The following is a 20,157-nucleotide window of genomic DNA, read 5'->3' on the forward strand; positions in this document are numbered from 1 at the left end:
GCTCTGGTGCTTTTTTATTTATATTTTTTTAATAGCTGAGTTTGAGTTCCATTTGCACAGGATGTCTCTTCTGAACAGGAAAAGAAGGCGGGGAGAGGAGCAGGATTGCCGTCGGCACTGTTGGGTTTAATTCCCTGTTGATGTGCGGCTTGTGTAGCCCCAGCCAAGACGAGCTGTCCCTGTTTTTATGCCTTAAAAAAAAGAAAAAAATCTCGGCACATCTAAAGAACTTCATGCTCCATCTCAGAGCTGCCCTGAAGGCTGATGCTGAACACATCGCCCGCAGTTAGAGAGCCAGCCAACCCCTCTGGATCAGGCACAAAGAAAGACAAAGAAAGTGAGTGGGACTTGAAAGAGAAAAAGCCAAGAGAAAGGTCTCCATCAGCCACCTTAAGTGAGGTGAACACACAAACCGCATAGGAATCCCGCTCTTTCTCTGCGAGTCTCTTTCGGCTTTCTGTATCTTTTTCCGACTTGTTCTCCGCATCTCTCAGAAGGCCTCGCAAACCTGAGCCGCACACATCCGCATTTACCCGCCGAACCTTTCACACTTCAAACATCAGCAGTGCCGCAGCGATCGCTGTTCTGCACGCCCACACGCTCGGCTCTGTTATTATTAGAGTGAGGCTCTCGCTGTTTCATGGTGGACTCCGCATCTCTCTGTTCGAACTGTGATGCTGACACATTGAGAGACTGACTCCTACACACTTATGGGCTGATAAAGAGACGACGATATTTGCAGATGTCTGTTGCGCTCTTTGTATTTCTTCAGGAGACACAGGCTGATTCGAGAGGATTATCTTTTGCGTTTTGTGCCATTTTATGTGCACGTTTGTTGTGTTTGTCTCGTTGTGCACCGGGTCTGCTTCACAGTCGAGCACCCGGACATGCTCTGTTATATAAAAGAGAAGTGTGGGCACTGTTTCTGCCTTCATCCCTGTGGGGGGAAAAAAAAGAGTTTTTTATTTATTTATTTATATTTATTTTGATTTTTGCATTTTTATAGTTATGTTTGTAGACAAACTTTTGCTTTTGCGGTTTTGACAATAGACTGTCACAAAGCAGAATTACGGAACCACTCTTACAAGAAAACAGTTCAACGCTCCAGTTTCGCTGACTCGATGCCTGTTGTAGCCTCAGATTCCTGTTCTTGTAGCTCGTTCTTCGGACGATTTGATAAGTTGTGCATTCTGAGATGCTTTTCAGCATACCGTGGTCGTAAAGAGTGATTATTTAAGGTGCCGTAACCTTCCTGTCACCTCAAACCAAATCTGGGCATTCACCTTTGACCTCTCTCATCCTAACATGTTTTTCGTACCAATATGCAAATAATAAACTAGCCAAACTTCAACGATCAACAGTTTCTAAAATGCTACCCAACAACAGTCAAGGCAATTTCAATTTTATTTCTAAAGCACTTTTGATAATTGACATTGTCTCAAAGCTGCCTTACAGAACATAAATTCATTCACTCATTTTCTACCGCTTATCCGAACTACCTCGGGTCACGGGGAGCCTGTGCCTATCTCAGTCGTCATCGGGCATCAAGGCAGGATACACCCTGGACGGAGTGCCAACCCATCGCAGGGCACACACACTCTCATTCACTCACGCAATCACACACTATGGACAATTTTCCAGAGATGCCAATCAACCTACCATGCATGTCTTTGGACCGGGGGAGGAAACCGGAGTACCCCGGAGGAAACCCCCGAGGCACGGGGAGAACATGCAAACTCCACACACACAAGGCGGAGGCGGGAATCGAACCCCCAACCCTGGAGTTGTGAGGCGAACGTGCTAACCACTAAGCCACCGTGCCCCCAGAACATAAATGGTTTATGTAAATTTATTTGATTTTAATTTTAAAACAAACCCTTAGATGGTATGATGAAGAAAACGAACCCTTCCTCATTTGGGTGACACCAGAAAGTTTGGATATAAACTATTATAAACACTGGAGAGTGTGATTATTAAATATCCTTTCTACAGTCATACACGGTCAACTGTAGTTGTGTAACTGGAGCTCCTGAGCAACTCTTAAATTAGCTCACCTTCGGAGTTCATTATGGATTCAACTCCAAATGCTCAGTGATTTAGATCCAGCATATGTAAAATTTCATTTTGTGGATGGATTGAGGTTGTTCTCCTCAAAGTCCTCATGGGGTTGGCAACCTTCTCTTCGAAGGTCGCCGAGGCCACATTTTTCCTCATACTAATCGACTAAAAAAGACATGAGGAAGAAACCTAGGCTCAAAAAGGAACCCGTCAACTTTTATGTGTCACCGGATAGAGGAATTTAAAATATTCAGTAGTGTTGAATAGGAGCATGTTGTGATAATGAAGTTTAGAATGTATTTAATTCACCACTCTACATTGCTAGGCTTCTACTTTCATAGGTTTCTCAAACACGATTGTGGATCCGACGCTACGTAGTCGAGCGCGCTTACGTCCTCATGAAGATGTCAGAAAAGCATCGCAACATGTCTCCATGGAGATCCGAGCTCCTTTGTCGGTGTTACACAGTTCTTTGTTATTCCAGTCCCCCCCTCCCACCCACCCCACCCCACTTTGTCCAGCTTAGTCTCTTCTCTCGTCTCTTCCATTCATCTCCTCCTGACATGATTATGAAGGCCAAAGGAGTTATGATAGACAAGCATTCAGCAAGCTAGAAGCCTATACTTTGACAGTTGAATAACGCTAGGCAGTGAGCGACGTTCCCGATAATTTCCCATTTCCTCTTTTATTTCATGAATAGCGTGTCTGTGCGGTAAGCACTTTATAGGGTTGATAGACACGAGTGACATTTGCATGTGTGTAATTGCTCTCCATCTGCTTTAGGTTGTTTCACTGATGGCTGGTTGTTTTATCTGTGAAACACATTCTTGATCTAAGCCCTAATGACAGCACTTGGAAAAGCTGCACCAAGGTATTAGCGACACTTAAAGGTGAAGAGCTCATTCTTCCTATGTGGGAGGGTGATGCATTTTCATTTGCAAATGTTAATCTTACCTTATTTGTTCTTTATGAATGTAAAAAAAAAATAATAATTCTCCGCTGTGGTTTATGCATATTACCAAAAGAGGCATCCAAATGAATAGGGAAGAAACCATTTTTCTACATATTACTTGCTAATGAAATCCTCCCCCCTTTTTTTTTTCTTTCTAAATTAGCCAAGCTTGAATCACACTTTGCATGAACCCTGGTGTCCTCCTGCATCGGTTCATGATAAATTTCTGCACTGTGCAGGAAGTAGGAGTCGCTCGGGTCACGTCCTTTCCTGGATTCTTTTCATTCCACTCGTTTTTCGACTTTTTACTTTATATAAACATAAACTGAACGGAAGAAATGTAGCAATGAACGGAAAATATTATCAGTCCAATTCAATTTCATTTGTGTAGAGTTTTTTAAAAATGTACATTTATCAGTAACAATCAAGCCAGAGGGAAGAGTGGCGAGAAATAAACTCTCTGAGACAGTATTAGGAAAAGCCTTAAGAGGAAAAAGACTGAAAATGGACCCCGTCTCCCTCTTTCACTGGATATTGTGATTCTAAAACATTTCCTTTCGATGATTGTACACTATATATTCAAGTGCAATTGTTAGCTTTTGAGCTACTTATGAAGTCCAGTAAAAGTAAGGAATAAAGCGGTATGTTATCATCGTAACCAGTAGATGAGTCGATTGGAGAATTTCAGCCATACAAATTAATACAAAGCAGGATTAGACATGTCAGCGTTTTAACTGTTTATTTATTTAACAAGATCATGTCGTGCTTTACATTTGTCTGTATTTTTGTATGTGTCTGTAAAGCGAAATGACTGTAAAACAAGTTAGTTCTTGTTGTCACGTAATAACCGTAGATAGTTGTTCCTTAGACATTTGTGCCAGGTTCTCTCTCTTAAAGTTAGAGAGAGAGAGAAAAACACAGTTACATAACAGATAAACTACTGCGTCCTTCGTTCTGAAGACATTTCCGTGTCAGAAAACCTAAAGTTACCGTTGACTGTTATAAAGTACCGACACTGTAGAAAGAAAAAAAAAACTCTCCTGAAAAGAAAATATCAACCATTAATCAGTCTATTTGAAGATTCTCCTATTAGTGACCACGCAAAACGTATTAGTGACCGACGTAAGGATCGGAAACTGTAACCTACTAGAACAAGCTCATTAATATAAAGTTCGCTGTAGAAACTCAATGAACTTATGAAGGAAATTCTGACCAATCAGAATCGCGCATCAACAACAGCACTGTAATGTAATATAAGTCATTACAGTATTCAGGCCAAACCCTTTGCAACACATCTGATGTCACTAATGAGCTCATTTCATTTCAGAAGAATGTCAAGCAGTGTTTTTCCAAGAATGACAAAAATATGCAGGGATACAGTAACCACTACAATAAGTCCTTGCTAAAGTTGGACTGTGCTCTTACTCTGCTGTGTGTTATAATCCTTATAATCACACTGTATTAACAAGGGTAGTGTTAAACCTGCCTTCTTGCCCAACCCTGCTATTGCGTTTAACTCCTACCTTAATCGACCACACCTGCCGAAGAGGCTCAAGTGCATTTAAACACTTTAATTTTGTTTAATGGGTGTGTTTGATTAGGGTGGGAGCTGAAATGTACCGGAGGGCAAAATATCATGAGCCGAGCTATGGAGACGTATTAAAGACGTCGAATATTATAAATTATGTTACTTAACACAAATCTACAGGACTCTCATTGGCCAGTGCTCTACATGTTGTAATGGAAATATTAGAGGCATGCTGTGGAGATTTTTAAATATCAGCGTCCTGTTCCCTGTAAATGTCACAGTTAATCAACAGCCTATGGGCAAATGCTAAACATACAGCGTCCTTGAGCACTAACAGCGCAGACACAAGGGACACAGCAAGGGCAAGTGTCGTCTGCCACATGTCAACATATGTGCCACGTGAGCGAACTTTGTCTGAGCAGCACAGAGCGACCCTACAGCTTTAGTCATCCCGCTGATGTAGCTCCTCGTTAATCAAACAAAGACAAGTACAGGAATGTTGTACAAACCACTGAAGTATAAGTAGGATAAATTTCTCATGAGAATCTCTGCATGACCGGATGTGCAGTTTGTGGGATGTTGCTTGCAGGTTAACCAACCAACTTTCTTAGAGAGAAATCGATTGACCTGTACTGCCTCCACGCATGCACTGCAGTCAGAATTAGCTGCACAAACATGCTTTCATGCGCCATTTTGCCAGTGTGAGCGAGGTGGGAATACAATTTGGACGGGACAACATTCCATCACAGATCTTATATTTCAATAGCAAAGCTAATATCAAATAATAATAGCAAAGTATCAGATCCTGCTACTGATTGCATACTGGCATTTTCTCTGTAATCTCTGTATCGCTTGCAAAGTTATGAGAATAACGACATGCGATAAGACGACACGTCTGCTGCGGTATCGTATTCAGAGGGGAAACTATGTCACAATTTGTTTACACTGAACACATAAACTTTTTATGTTAGGGATACTAACCTAACTAACACCAATTTGATCAATCTAATCTTCAAATTCTGAAGTGTAATGTTATAAAGTAGACATACGTCATGCTAAACCGCTACATTCAGTACCTACGTATATAATGTAGCATTTCTAATATCCCAATAAACGTCACTGTAGAATTCAATGAGCGACTGAAATTGTGTGGAATATGTCTCGGGTGGGGGGGCACGGTGGCTTAGTGGTTAGCACGTTCGCCTCACACCTCCAGGGTCGGGGTTCGGTTCCCGCCTCCACCTTGTGTGTGTGGAGTTTGCATGTTCTCCCCGTGCCTCGGGGGTTTCCCCCGGGTACTCCGGGTACTCCGGTTTCCTCCCCCGGTCCAAAGACATGCATGGTAGGTTGATTGGCATCTCTGGAAAATTGTCCGTAGTGTGTGATTGCGTGAGTGAATGAGAGTGTGTGTGTGTGCCCTGCGATGGGTTGGCACTCCATCCAGGGTGTATCCTGCCTTGATGCCCGATGACGCCTGAGATAGGCACAGGCTCCCCGTGACCCGAGGTAGTTCGGATAAGCGGTAGAAGATGAATGAATGAATGAATGTCTCGGGTGCTTTGCCTCATTTCTGAATCATTTCAATAGTAAAGTAGAAATAATTTTCTACTGATTGTGTCTTTTACAGCGCCCTTGGGGGACCCTCAGCCCTGCATATTCCAGCCTTTCCAAGTGGAGGCTGTCTCATCGACTATGTGCCTCAAGTGTGCCAGTTACTCACAAATAAGGTAAACTTTCCATCCATTCAAATTCTGTAGCACTTATCCTACACGGGGCATCACGGAGCCTTGAGCTTATACCAAGGAACTCTCACCCCACCCACCACATGGGATTATTATGGTATGTGTGTGCTGTGGGGTATGAACTTACATAAGCCAAGTGTAGTAAAATAATCATTAAAAATTATGTGTATAAAGTATTATTATTATTATTATTATTATTATTATTATTATTATGTTTTGAATCAATACTTACCTTAAACAGATCATCCAAAATCTTTAACGTCTGACCGTAAGTAAAGTAATAATTTCCAATAACACTTCCGGTTCAGTTCCTTGTGTCAGTTCACTATAATCCAAAAAAATTAATTGATTAATAAAATCACTTCAATATTCGCTTTGAATGCGTGCATGACTGAGCGCATGGAGCGTGCGTAGGTCTCCACTGATTGGTCTCCATCAACCTGGTTCAGGCTCAGAAGGAGATCGGAGCTGACAGGTGGAGATGGAGTGGAGAAGCTGTGTTATGTCAGTGGCCGTAGGTCAGACCTCTGTTCTCCCTGCTCTTCTCTTCACCTGAAGAGGAGCGCACACACTTCCGTGACAGCATGCATAATCAGGCCTTTCCCTTGTTCCAGTTAGTGTTTGCCAAATCCACAGGCTCCACTCACCTTAACTAGGGTCGTGGGACAAGTCTGGGAGGAACTGGTACAGATGTGACAAGGCTGAATAATTACTAAGGCTCAAACTACGGGCACTTGACAGGGCCGGCATCTGTGGCTTCAAATCCTGACGATGTTGAACGAACATGTGTGACAGTCCAAGTAGGAGTAATTGGGCTGCTTTCTGGCTGGGTTTGAATCTTTATTGCTCTTGATTGAAGAAAAAGGCAATTAGTGCTCTCCTCCAAGCTTGTTCAGCTACACTGCGACATTGTCCATGTGTAAACAGTACAGTGACTGACTGGTTATGTCTTTGTCATCTTAATCCCAGGGGGATACGGATAATGTAATAAGAATGTTCAACAACTAGATTTGAATCTAATTAACGTTTTCTGACCTATAAAGATCAAGGACATTAATTAGAAACTAGCCAAGTCGCTTAATGTAAAAGTTATTCAATAAACAGTCATGTTTAAAAGTGTTTGTATTCCTGAGATAAATAATAAAAAATAATACTGCTTAATATTATTGTCAGTCAGTTTTTACATTTGACCAACCATAAAAGGGAACATAGCCCCACCCCCAACCGGAACAAATCTAATCAATGATGCACCTTTTCCTTAAGACGCAAATGTCATGATAACAGATAAAGTAAGATTAACAGATAAAGTAAGATTAAATAAAAAGAAGAGGATAGTTTCCTCAGCGTGTCTTTTACAGATTGAATTTGCGTCACAGAAGTTCTCTATACTCTATATTCACAGTGCTCCTTTAATACAAAGACAGCTACTATAAAATTGCTGACAACAGAATTTAGTCTTTCATCAGAGCAATGAAGTGCATGTACTTACTGCCCTCACAAAATATGCACACACTTATACACACACACATGCACAGAGGAAGTCCGCTTATGCAATGTAGCATGTCTAACGACGAGATAGTTTAGGGATGACTCACCAACCCACCCTCGTTCACCTGCCAATTTCAGGGCTGGGCCTGACCCCCAGGCAGGGGTGTGGAACGCAGCGATCCACAGTTCCTGCTCTGATTAACTCTGCAACTGAGCAGATATTCAGCCAAGAGGGAGCTTTGTGTGTGTGTGTGTGTGTGTGTGTGTGTGTGTGTGTGTGTGTGTGTGTGTGTGTGTGTGTGTGTGTCTGTGTGTCTGTGTGTGCGTGTGCGCGCGTGTGTGTGTGTGTACCTGTGTGTGTGCTAAGTAAGAGAGAGAAAGAAAGAAAGAAAGAAAGAAAGAAAGAATGAATGAATGAATTAATGTGTGTGTGTACCTGTGTGTGTACCTGTGTGTGTACCTGTGGGTGTACCTGTGGGTGTACCTGTGTGTGTACCTGTGTGTGCCAAGTAAGAGAGAGAGAGAAAGAAAGAAAGAAAGAAAGAAAGAAAGAAAGAGTGTGTGTGTGTGTGTGTGTGTGTCTGTACCCGTATGTATCTCTGGGTGTGAGTATGTATGTGTCTGTATCTGTATGTATCTCTGTATTTGTGTCTGTATGTATCTTTGTGTGTGTGTGTGTGTGTGTGTGTGTGTGTGTGTGTGTGTGTGTGTGTGTGTGTGTGTGTGTGTGTGTGTGTGTCTCACATTAGCGCTCTCAGAAATGGATGCTTTGCAGAAACAATTAGGACTAGCTGAGTCATGAAGTGCAACACATGCAGGACCCAAAAAGTGCAAAAGGTGTCATCTCTCTAGTCTGAATATCTCACAAAGTACTCGAATGTGTTAATGTGGAAAAAGTGCTAATGTGTTCCAAGCGCTAATGGTGTGTCATAATACGTGAAAGCGAGTTATCGTCACGGTGCCTTAGCAGGCCGTGTGCCCTCAATTCTGCTTTCTACAGCGTGTGTCAGTCAGTATATTATAGAGGAAACTCATTAGCTGAACTGACTGTGGTGAAATTACTTTACTGGCTATTTGATTAGCGTCATACAGGATTGTCTTCTAAAATCTTTGCGTCTCAGAGATGCAGTTTGTTTCCTGTAAAAATTAGATAGCTTCCAATCAAGCTACAGAATTATCCATCCATGTCATGTTATACAAATTAGACACTCACAGTACATAGTACACACACAGCCTGAATAAATCCGTGTTTGCATCCTCCACACAGGTTTAAATTATTTTACATAGCTCGAGTGGTAAGAATATACCTTATCACAGGTGAGGTACCACTTCTGTACCTCTGTGGTCCAATGCCGTGGGTAACGCTTGTAATATCCGTCATTTCAAACACAGATAAATAACATTTACACCAACTCAAATCAACTCAAATCTGTAACCTACATTTAAGCCTTTTCTCCAAAGGTCCAGATAAGCGACGAACAAGACCGAATAGCAACAGTTACCTCTTATTGCTTAACCTTTTACATTTATTTCATGGCTATAAATAAACTTTTCAGTCATCAGTCTTAAGTTGTCATGTGGTTTCTCACACATGATTCATTTTTCCCACCTTTTATCTGTACATACTGTTTTCTCCAGTCATACTTGAACATGGTTTTTGTTGTCAAAAAAATAAATGCTTATGTTCCATGTTCAAACCAGAGATGAAACTAAAAAAAACATCAATATGTCTTTGAAAACAAGTTTGTTCCTCTATGAGCTGCGTTTGGGGAAATAATTAACTTAAACGTGTGTAATTGGCCACACCAGGGGATCTGCAGAAGTCGAACTGATTCACGCTTTAAAAACCGAAGGCGCTGAAAGTGCTCAGATGAAATACTGTGCAGGATCAATATCCGGATCACGCTCCGCCATATGATAACCCTGATTTATACAACCGGGTAAACAGTTATCATTTCGCAACAAGTAAAGCTACAGAATAAAAGGACTCTGTCTTAAAGTAAGAGGAATTTGTGCTGAGTTAAGTCTTAGAAATTTCTTATACGGTGTCAGACAGGATGATTTACAGGAAATGGATTAGCATTGATTATTTGAGGTTCTGTCTGCACCATGTCACTTAAGTATCACAAACCCAAGCTGTGAACCTGTTCGTTAGCAAGCCGTGCTGTATTGAACACCTACACCACTCTCGAGGAGAACGCTCACTCCGCATGTACATGTCATCCATGTCCTGCTTCGCTCATTACTTTTTTCTCTCCCCCTTGATCTCAGGTGCAGTATGTAATCCAGGGCTATCACAAGAGGAGAGAATACATTGCTGCGTTTCTTAGTCACTTCGGCATGTGAGTTCTTCCTTCCTTCCCTCATTCCTGTCTTGAGTATTATATTGTAATTTGATGCTTGGTGGATTTTGCAGACTTTGATGAATGTTATTTTGCTGCTGGGGGTAAATAGCTTGTCTCTGCCTGTTGTTCCTGCACAGGGGGGTTGTTGAGTACGACGCTGTGGGCTTCACCAAGCTCACACTTCTGCTCATGTGGAAAGACTTCTGTTTTCTGGTACACGGTGAGCGACAGACACACAATCCACAAAGTACTTGTATAGAAGTGCCTTTCGAGTACCTAATGAAATTAGAAGGATTTCTCTGTGATAGCAGCAACACTTTCCCCACACGATGCTAGTGATTGCTAGTGTTAGTTGTAAACACTATCAGTAACAGCAGCAACAAAAGAGGAGCTTCAAGGTCCTCGGTACTCTGCATTCGGTTTTATCTGAAGAGGAATAAATTACTTCTCCTCAACCTCAGATGCTTCGTCATCCATGGATGTTTTTCTAACCATTTGTGTACACCCTCAGATTTTTGAAGGCTGCAGATTGGTTGGCTCTCAAAGTGAGCCTATTTTTTTTTTTTTTTTTTGAGAACGATATAGTCACCGCACTGTAAAGCTGTATGAAGCTTGGAGTGATGAGTAAATGAGATAATCATGTGTTTATGCATGTGGAGCTACAGGAAACAGACTGTGGTTGTCAGTCGAGCTCCCTTTTTCTGTGGAAGTTCAGCTCTTGACCTCATTCCTTCCTGACACCTATTGCAATCTCGAATGATAGCTCGAGAGAATATAAACAGATATTATATTATATATTATAAAGAACAGATATTCCATTGGATTTTTAAAATTATTTTTTTAGATAATATTATTTTATATTGCTGCACTATATGGTACACTAGAACAAAACTTATTTTTTCCCTCCAAAAATGGCTGTTTTCTGTCTTTAGTGATGATCCTGTGATTATCGAGTTTGACATATAGAAGATATCTCCTTTAGTAAATACACAATGGGTCCCACTGGAAATGCAGAATCACCAATTTGTCTCCAGACCTGGTGTGGTTCATCGTGTGAATCTGTGATGATCTCTCCTTCTGTGTTCCCGCAATAGTGGACCTGCCTCTGTATTTCCCACGAGACCAGCCTACTCTGACTTTCCAGTCTATCTACCACTTCAGCAGCAGCGGGCAGCTCTACTCGCAGGTGCAGAAGTCGTACCCGTACAGCCCCCGCTGGGACGGCAACGAGATGGCCAAGAGAGCTAAGTAAGTCTGCCAGGATTACACGTCCTGATTCTACACACCTTCTCTGTTATATAGGTTTTCATTAACAACACAATCACCAAGCTTCTGTTTGCCAGAATGTTGTCTTTTGCTGTTTGGGATCAAGTTCTGATTCTGTTATTCTGCTTAAGAAGTCTTTCATGTCAGGCCAAGAAATGTGATGATGCATTCTGTGGAAAAATATCAGATGAATCTGGAATGCAGACTCTTACACCACTCCTGGAGATATGCTAATCGAGTTATCTCTTTTCATGTCTCTTTGCTGCTTCTTGTCACATCAGGAGTTTATGAATACCACAAGCATGTGTGGTATAACAAGGGTTTTACTCTCACCTTTGGCCTGTATGCAGAGCCACACCTTACTTCTAAGTAAAGCGATAAATACTGATGATAATACATTTGTAATGTTTGTTTTCTGGTTTCCACAATAGAAAGTCCATATCTTATCTTACTCTGTGGCATACTCTCATCATTAGTGCACGGGTCCTCAAGCGACCTCTAGCATGCAACGTTTAGGTCTCTCTTCCATACACCGTATCAAAGGTTACACAAACTCTAAAAGTAAATATACAGAATACACAATAAGTCAGCATGTAATGTGTTAAATCACTGATCGAGCTTCACATAAGTATAGAAACAGAATAAAACATATAAAATTTAAAAAGAAAGTTATGTTACTATTTATCTCTAACGTCTATCCCTGATGAGCGAGCCTGAGTTGACGGCGGTGAGGAAAAACTCCCTGAGATGATATGAGGAAGGAACTTTGAAAGGAACCAGACTTTGAGAGAACCTCATCATCATTTGGGTGACACTGGAAAGGAAACAAAGTAAATATAAATAATGTCCTTTCTACAACAGTTTATAGTTGAGTGGAATTAAGCAACCGAAAGCTCCCGAGGAACTAGCAGCTATCTCTGGAAGTGTCTGGTTGCTGTACTACAACGTAACCAGTAGGCGTTCCTACTGCTGGTTGCCATAGTAACAACTTTTATCGGTGAACCGCTTCGTACGAGAGGACGGTGAAGCAGTTTGTGCTCTGTGCGATGGATCACGTAATGTCTTCACTCTCAGCGCTAGTCGCTGCCACGAGCTCCATGTTTGCATAATCATTTCTCAGCTATGTCACTTCTCTTACCATCGCTGCAGCTTTGTCGCCACAATGTTCATATTATGTAGCATAGTGTTGTGAAGGTGTAGCAAAATAGCTTGTGTTACATAAGCAGTAGTGGTGGTTTAGCAACATTATCAGCTGTGGGGTGGTGTGATGCAGACTCACATAAACTGGCACCACCTTAAAGTTACTTATATTCTAATAACAGCATAAAGTCTTTTAATCCTGTTAAACCACAACGATTTATTAGTTAGAAAGCGCACATGGTACTTTTTATCCGTTTACAGTTATGTCCGAACGTCGCATTACAGCAGCTGTAAATAGTCGGTCCTTCGTATCTTTTTAATATTTTCTCAAAATGATTAGTCGACTTGTTAGTGAGGAAAAAGTGCTGTTTTTCCTGAGTGGTTCTAACCGCTGACATTGGAGACTCCTTCCAAAAATGGTAAATAGTGACATTTTTAATCCATTTATTATTTAGCTCCGATTATGTTAAGCGTCAAATACAAGAATCAACTGTAGCTATTCAAAAGATTATATATCGGAACGAGCAAATGTATATAAATCACCGATTTCCTTTACAGCCAGAACTACTTCAGGAACACTGATCTAGAAAATTCTAGAAACCATCAACACAATCTGACCATTCATTCATTCATTCATTCATTCATCTTCTACCGCTTATCCGAACTACCTCGGGTCACGGGGAGCCTGTGCCTATCTTAGGCGTCATCGGGCATCAAGGCAGGATTCACCCTGGACGGAGTACAATCTGACCAATCAGATTTAAAAATATATTTTATCATATATTTTTTAAAAACCTGACTATTGTTTGTGGTTTATCTACAATAGAAAGATGGTTGTAGAATAAAATTAGGATTGTTAAAAGGAAGTATATTAAATGAAGGGTTTTTTTTTTTTATGTAACTTATGTGTATATGTACTTGTATTCAACATGGTCCAATTGAGTTTCTCTTTTTTATCTTTCACTCTCTGTTTCTATTTGTGTGTGTGTGTGTGTTTGTGTGTGTGTGTGTGTGTGTGTGTGTGTACACACACCTCCCTCTTGCCCCCTCTTCCTCTAGGGCGTACTTCAAGAGCTTTATCCCTCAGTTTCAGGAGGGAGCGTTTGCCAACGGAAAGCTGTAAATGTAGGAAAAGAGCGAGGTGGGAATCGCTGACGGTCTGAAGAGAAATCCAAACCAATATCTGAGCTGAAGAGATGGCCTTGAATTCGCATAACACAACCTACTACACGTCCTTTACATCCGCACATCTTTACCCAGAAACACACACGATGAAGATACCACCATGAACTGACTATAAAAATATTTACTGTTCTGCACTGGAGAACCTGGAGAACGTCTGAACGGAGCGGTTTAGTAAATACGTTCGATTGGGTGAACTCTTAAGAAAAAAAGTGTCAATATTCTACCATATGTCCCAATAATGTTGTTTTTGTTATATGTTCTTTTTTTTTTTTTTACTTTGTTTTTTTCCCATGCATTTTCCCTTAAGAAAGACAGAATAAATTAATAAATTCTTGATTTCTGTTTCTTTTAATAAATAAATAAATAAATAAATAAATAAATAAATAAATAAATAAAATAAAATAAAATGAGTGCAAAGTTTTATTTAGAATTACGATACAGCTGTGAATTCAGCCATCTTAGTCTCAAACCCTCCTCTTTTTTCTTTTTTTATCATTATGAGCCATGTTAGCTTGCAACAGCTCCATGTTCCTAAATCCCAAATTACAGCAGCAATTTTCTATAATGAGGTGGCGAGTGCTTTAGCCACTAACTCATCAACCCACCATCATCTCCAGTGCAGTTCACACAAAAGAGCCAATATCAGCAGCGTGAATGAGACCATGGCGTTTCCAGACCAGTGTGGCTTTCACGGCATTCTCGTTTCTTTCTTCCTTTCACAGTGGAACAGGTAATGTTGAGTAATTAGGTTGAGCTTCTCGGTTCTTTCGCTTCGAGGGCTGCAGGAGCTACAGGTTTCTCTGACTCACTGACTGTTGTGAGTTCAAGATCCATTGCTGCTAGATTTGAAGGATTATTTTTTGCAATTTTTTGTAATATTTAGCACAAAGGAACAGCAGATTATTGTGTCTAGAGGAAAACATCAATCTCTGTCCTATGTCAAAGAGGTGAAGCACCAACATCTAGCCAATCAGGAATAGAGGCTGTCAATTTACCTGTCAATCATGTTAGCTGTCAATTCAGAAAGCTCTTTCTCTAGCTGTAGCTTTGACATGTTTATAGGGACTTTGGGCTGAGCTTTAAAATAGAACACACAGTAACCAAGATAATGGAACCGAGATAAATCACATACGAAAATCTTCAAGCCCCAGTGTGAAATTACAACGTATAAAATGGGGAAAAACGTTCAGAATTGTTTTAGGGAAGAATACGGTAGGAAAAATAGAAAAGCTTTAATAACCTGGTTACATAAATTTGCACACCCATAAGTTTACACCTTGTTGAAACACCTTTTGGTTTTATGACATCAAGTCTATCAGCGTTGCATATTTTGTTTTTTGTTTCTTCTGCTTCATCCTGTTGAGGGTTATGATGAATCCTGAGAAAATCATTCAGACACTCTAAATCACACCAAGGGGAAATTTACCATAACCAGTCCACCTACCTGTATGTTTTGGGAAGGTTTAAGGAGATCGATGATCGAGATTTGTCATTAACAGAATAAACACCAGCACTGGCTTTCATTTGATCTGACATGGCCATATGTCTTCAGGTACGCTCTCTTTTCTTTTCTTTTTTTTTTGTTGTTGTTTCTGTTTTCTTTTTATGTGAAGATACTGATACTAAATGCAGCAACACCATAAATACCAGGCTGGGTTAAAGACTCTGGGTTGTAGTACTTTGGCTCAATAGTACACTTTTAACCAGAAAAATAAACTATATTGTAAAAAAAAAAAACTCTAAACTGTGTTGTAAAAATAAATAATGTATATAAGAAATAAGTGAGAGAATGTGTGTGTCGGTTTGCTCAATGACACATCAGGGTGGATGTGTTGGGTGTGTGCATTTTTGGGAAAGTTGTGAATTGAGGCATTTGTGTTCGCTTTAACACGGTAATATCTGTACATATTGTTGAACAGGACTGCTTCTGATCTTGTTTGACGGTTTCAGAGGTCTCGAGGTCTCGACAGCTGTAATACTGATAAATGCTCCTGCGACGTGTGAACTCGTATGAATGCTAGTGGAGGAATGTGTGTCTTTGTGTGTTTGTGTGACAGAAGAGGGAAAGTGTGGGAGAAAAAGCGTCCAATGAGAGAAGTGTAGAACAAGAGCGAGTGTGTGTTGTCATCATGAAGCATGAGGGTCATTGTCAGGAGTCTGCGTTAGCCCGAGGCTCAGCCTATTACTAAATTTATTGTTCGTAATGCAGGAACTGTCGTGTTTAATTGGGAACTACGGGGTGAATGTATCTGGGGCATTTAATGGAATCAAGCCTCTTAATAGAATAATTCAAGTCAGTCCTCTTTTGGCCTGTTTCTGCTTTCTGTGCTTTGTGTATAGTAACGTTCCTTGGTCTGATCCCAATTTAGTCTTCTGGCCTTCAGAGTGGAGACAGCATGCTTAGATGTGTTCAAATGTCAGATTTCAGGCATCTCTGGAGCTTTGTTTTTCTCTTTTTTTTTATCCTTACCTGATATATCGAGTCACCGCAATCAGAGTTATGTTTAATAACGTGCTTACTTGTTTTTATCTGTGTGGGATGGGCTTTTATATTGAAGCACCTATCTGTCAGTAGGAAGTCAGATTACTGGCCCTAAAATGAGGTGAGCTTGTTTTTAGAAGACCCGTTTTTTTTCCCCCTTTCATGCTCTCTACTTTTAGTACAGAGACCCTGCCTGCCATCTTAGCTGTTAATACGCTTAATCCACTAATCCTGCCTTGTTTAAAGCATCTCGATGGCAGCAGGCCGAAGAAAATAAGGAGCTTGGAAATTTAAACGATACTCGGGTTCATTAATTGCCGTAGCATTATCGTACAGACCCGGTAAATTAGCCTCTAGAAGATTGGGGTGGATTGTTATATGGATCAGTTTTCAGCATATTTTTCAAGTCTCGAGTATGGAGGTGAAAATCTTCATCATTCTCATGAACAAGCGAACATGCCTACCTGACTCGTCTCCCATTTAAACCATATTTGCTTGCCACAAAGATCTCCAAGTTCCTAGAGAGACAAACACTCTTAAACTGGTGTTTAAATCAGGACCATTTGGAGACACTCTGACGTCTGTTCTCAGGTTCTTGGCTATTTGGTTTCTCTCAGGTTCTTGATTATGGAGATGTAATTTACAGGCAGACTGCCTTCTGTTCTGAAACATCTTCAAGCTGTTAATGATTCCCCTGTCAGCTTCATAAATGCTCTCATCCTCATCCTCAGTGCGTTTCATAGACAAACATGAGAAGCTTCTTTTTTCTAGTTTGTGTAAGCAAACTGAAATGTTTATTTATATAGGGATCATTTCTAAATTAGTGCCTTAGCACAGGTTTATTCTGACATGGGAAAGGATTTCAGATTCCATTGTTCCAGCAAAAATTCAAATGGCATCACTGTTTCTGTGGGAAAGTTACTTGTAAAAGTGGAGGCTAGAATCGGGTTACGTAGGAGGTTGTCTCAGCCTCAGACTTCACACACAAATCGTTGGCTAAATGTCTAATGTAAATAGCACACAAAATTGGAGGACTGAAGTTGTTTTTAATGTTCCACCTGGAAACAAAGCCGTTATGACCCTCATGGAAGAGGGAAGTCGTGTTTACAAACGTGATAATGAGCGCATAAGAGGTTCAACTAAACAGTGGTTTTGTTAAACAATGGTTCAGCTAAACGCTCTAAATGATGTAAACTTCAGGGTACAGACCAGGGGTATCCAACATATAAAACTTCACCTAAAGCTTCATAGAATATGTTTAAATTAAAAAAAAAAATCCGTACCAAATTTACAGCCGTCTCTTTCTCTTTCGGCTGCGTTCAGAAACCAATCACAGTTTGTTTTGTTCAGCTTCATGTTTAGGGGCATGAAAATGTAAAGTTTGTACAAAAACAGTCCGGTGGCAAAGTGTAGATCATTTATTTTCAAAAAGTCACGCAAATTAAAGAATCAAATCAAACTAAAGCAAATTAAAGTTACTACGTGAGACTACACAGGTAGTTAAGTCAGTTATCTGGGTGACTTTGTTGCTCCAAGGTTGCATGATTTTTCTTAAATAGAAGCATCCGAGAATGGGATTTTTAACAGTATGTTCATTCATTCATCTTCTACCGCTTATTCATTCATCTTCTACCGCTGAACTACTCAGGTCACGGGGAGCCTGTGCCTATCTCAGGCGTCATCAGTCATCACGGCAGGATACACCCTGGACGGAGTGCCAACCCATCACAGGGCGCACACACTCTCATTCACTCACACTCACACACTATGGACAATTTTCCAGAGATGCCAATCAACCTACCATGCATGTCTTTGGACCGGGGGAAGAAACCGGAGTACCTTGAGGAAACCCCCGAGGCACGGGGAGAACATGCAAACTCCACACACACAAGGCGGGAATCGAACCCCCAACCCTAGAGGTGTGAGGCAAACGTGCTAACCACTAAGCCACCGTGCCCCCCCTTAACAGTATGTAATTCTTTTTAAGCATGAAAATGACTGCTGGCTGAAGAAGGATGCATTTTTCTGTTTTTTTTTGTTTTTTTTCTTTTTCAAATGTAACATAAAGTAAAATTAAAGTCAGAGACCTTTTTAAAAAATGAATGAGACTATGATATTAGCAAGCGTGCTTACAGTTTAAAGTTTAAGCTGGTCAAGCACTCACCTGAGTATGTTTACAGCTCACTTTAAGTGTTTTGTATAAAGATTCAGTCCTTATCTCTGATTACATTGCTTTCTCCTCTGAATGTCTTCCAAATAAAAACAAAAAAAATATTATGTCTCGAAATACTATTAGAAGATTCTTGTAATAATATCAGTTTGCATTGCACTATGATACTTCAATTCTAAATACAGCCCTCGTTGAACTTATAGTGACCGATGCACCTATTCCACTGGGCTATTTTAATATTTCACGTTGAGCCTCATTATAATGTTTCCTTTTTCTGACTCGTATTTCGGCTTATCTCTGCCGTTCTTGGCGCTGTCATAAGCGCTGGCTTGTGTGTAATGTGCTTTCTGAGACTGAAACAAATGACAATGACAAATGAACTGAAACAACCTGCAAGTAACGTCGCAGAGCAAGACTGCAACCAACCTTTTTACAACCCCCACTGAGGGTTTTACCGCATTCATCAACATCAAACTCGAGTTAAAGCTCCGTAATTAAAAAGATGGGAAAATATGGCATCTTGATGTAGAGAAGGAGAAAAAAAGGGAACTGATTAAGAATCCTTACTGCCATCTTAAATTTGTTTTTGTCCCTGAAGATGCTAAGCAGGGAGGGCAGCTCTACGTACAGGAGATAACTAGAGCGAAATGGGGAACGTCACACAGGCCTGGATATGTCAGTGCGGCTGTGAAGTCTAAGCAACAGCAGCCGCCTTCATTTGTTTACTCCTGCAGACTTCCCCAAGCTGTCATGCCTGATTTTTTTTTTTTTTTTAAACACAACCTCTGTTATTGGTCATACTTTACTGACAGTAATGAAATGCGTAAGGACAAAAGTTACCGAAGACACATTTCTAGGGTTGGGGAGGAGCACAAAACTTTGCTGTCCCTAGTAACTTCCTGCAAATTTAGTTTTTCTTCCTTTTCCTCTGCATTCTGGAGTGGAGGATTGGGGATAAGTTTTGGCGGGATTGGGACTCGTAGACGTGAACCGTGTTAGTGATGATGGAACTGAAAGGCTTAGCTAATTTGGGAAGGGGGAGGGGAGAAAAGGATGGAGAGGGGGGTATATTTGGGGACTTTTGTTGTGACTCGTTTGATCTGTGAGCCGAGTTTAAAAAAAAAAAAAAAAAAAGCCTCTGAGTCGCTGTGAAAATGAGAGAATTAATGCTGTGGGGTTTTTATTTCTTCCTCATTCCATGACATGGGGATGTCGCACATAATTTCTAATCAATGTGAAATGTTTTACCTCTGGGTTGATTGTCAGGTCCACAGTCTAAACTCTACTTGTGGTTATGCTTCATAAGACAGGAGAAAACCTTGATGTGCATGTGGAGCAGAATCAGCCTGACGTTGGTGCTACCAGATTTCATTCACTTGTTCTGTTTGGGGATTTATAACACAGGTTGTTTTTCATTTGGTGTTGACAGATGATACTGATTTCTTCCTCTAGGCTGTAGTTTGGCATCTGATTTAGGTTTGAGGTTGCACTTTTCCATAAAATACATAACCAGGTAATGAACTCATTGTCTCTTGTCTCTCTTTTTTATATCAGCTTCTCAGTCTTGCTACAGTATTATTAATCATTTGAACATTCATCACTTTTTTGGCTACCATTCCATCTCACCTACTATGACTCCTCTGTACGGTCTTGTTCCTCGTATCAGAATGTTCTTGTGGCTGGCTCCCGGCGTTGCTGTCTGTCAGAGTAGATTAAGCAGTGCATGCTGGGAAACTATCAAGGTCCGAGACGGCTTGTGATGGCGTGTCTTACTGCTAGACCTGTCAGGTAGCGTGACACA

At 40.7% G+C, this 20,157-nt stretch overlaps 1 protein-coding gene across 3 annotated transcripts in view; it reads left to right on the forward strand.

Annotated features, from left to right (window-relative positions):
* The window catches only part of babam2 (BRISC and BRCA1 A complex member 2), a 79,282-nt gene extending 65,255 nt beyond the window's left edge, over positions 1-14,027 (forward strand). For all 3 annotated transcript variants that reach the window (XM_060879210.1, XM_060879209.1, XM_060879208.1), the window contains exons 8-12: positions 6,166-6,265; positions 10,040-10,110; positions 10,251-10,333; positions 11,208-11,361; positions 13,579-14,027. In XM_060879210.1, the coding sequence (XP_060735193.1) occupies positions 6,166-6,265; positions 10,040-10,110; positions 10,251-10,333; positions 11,208-11,361; positions 13,579-13,642 (472 nt within the window). In that variant the 3' untranslated portion in view covers positions 13,643-14,027. The remainder of the gene's footprint in view (positions 1-6,165; positions 6,266-10,039; positions 10,111-10,250; positions 10,334-11,207; positions 11,362-13,578) is intronic.
* The last annotated feature ends 6,130 nt before the right edge of the window (positions 14,028-20,157 follow it).

The sequence above is a fragment of the Tachysurus vachellii genome, chromosome 10, assembly GCF_030014155.1.
Source record: "Tachysurus vachellii isolate PV-2020 chromosome 10, HZAU_Pvac_v1, whole genome shotgun sequence".
NCBI lineage: Eukaryota > Metazoa > Chordata > Actinopteri > Siluriformes > Bagridae > Tachysurus > Tachysurus vachellii.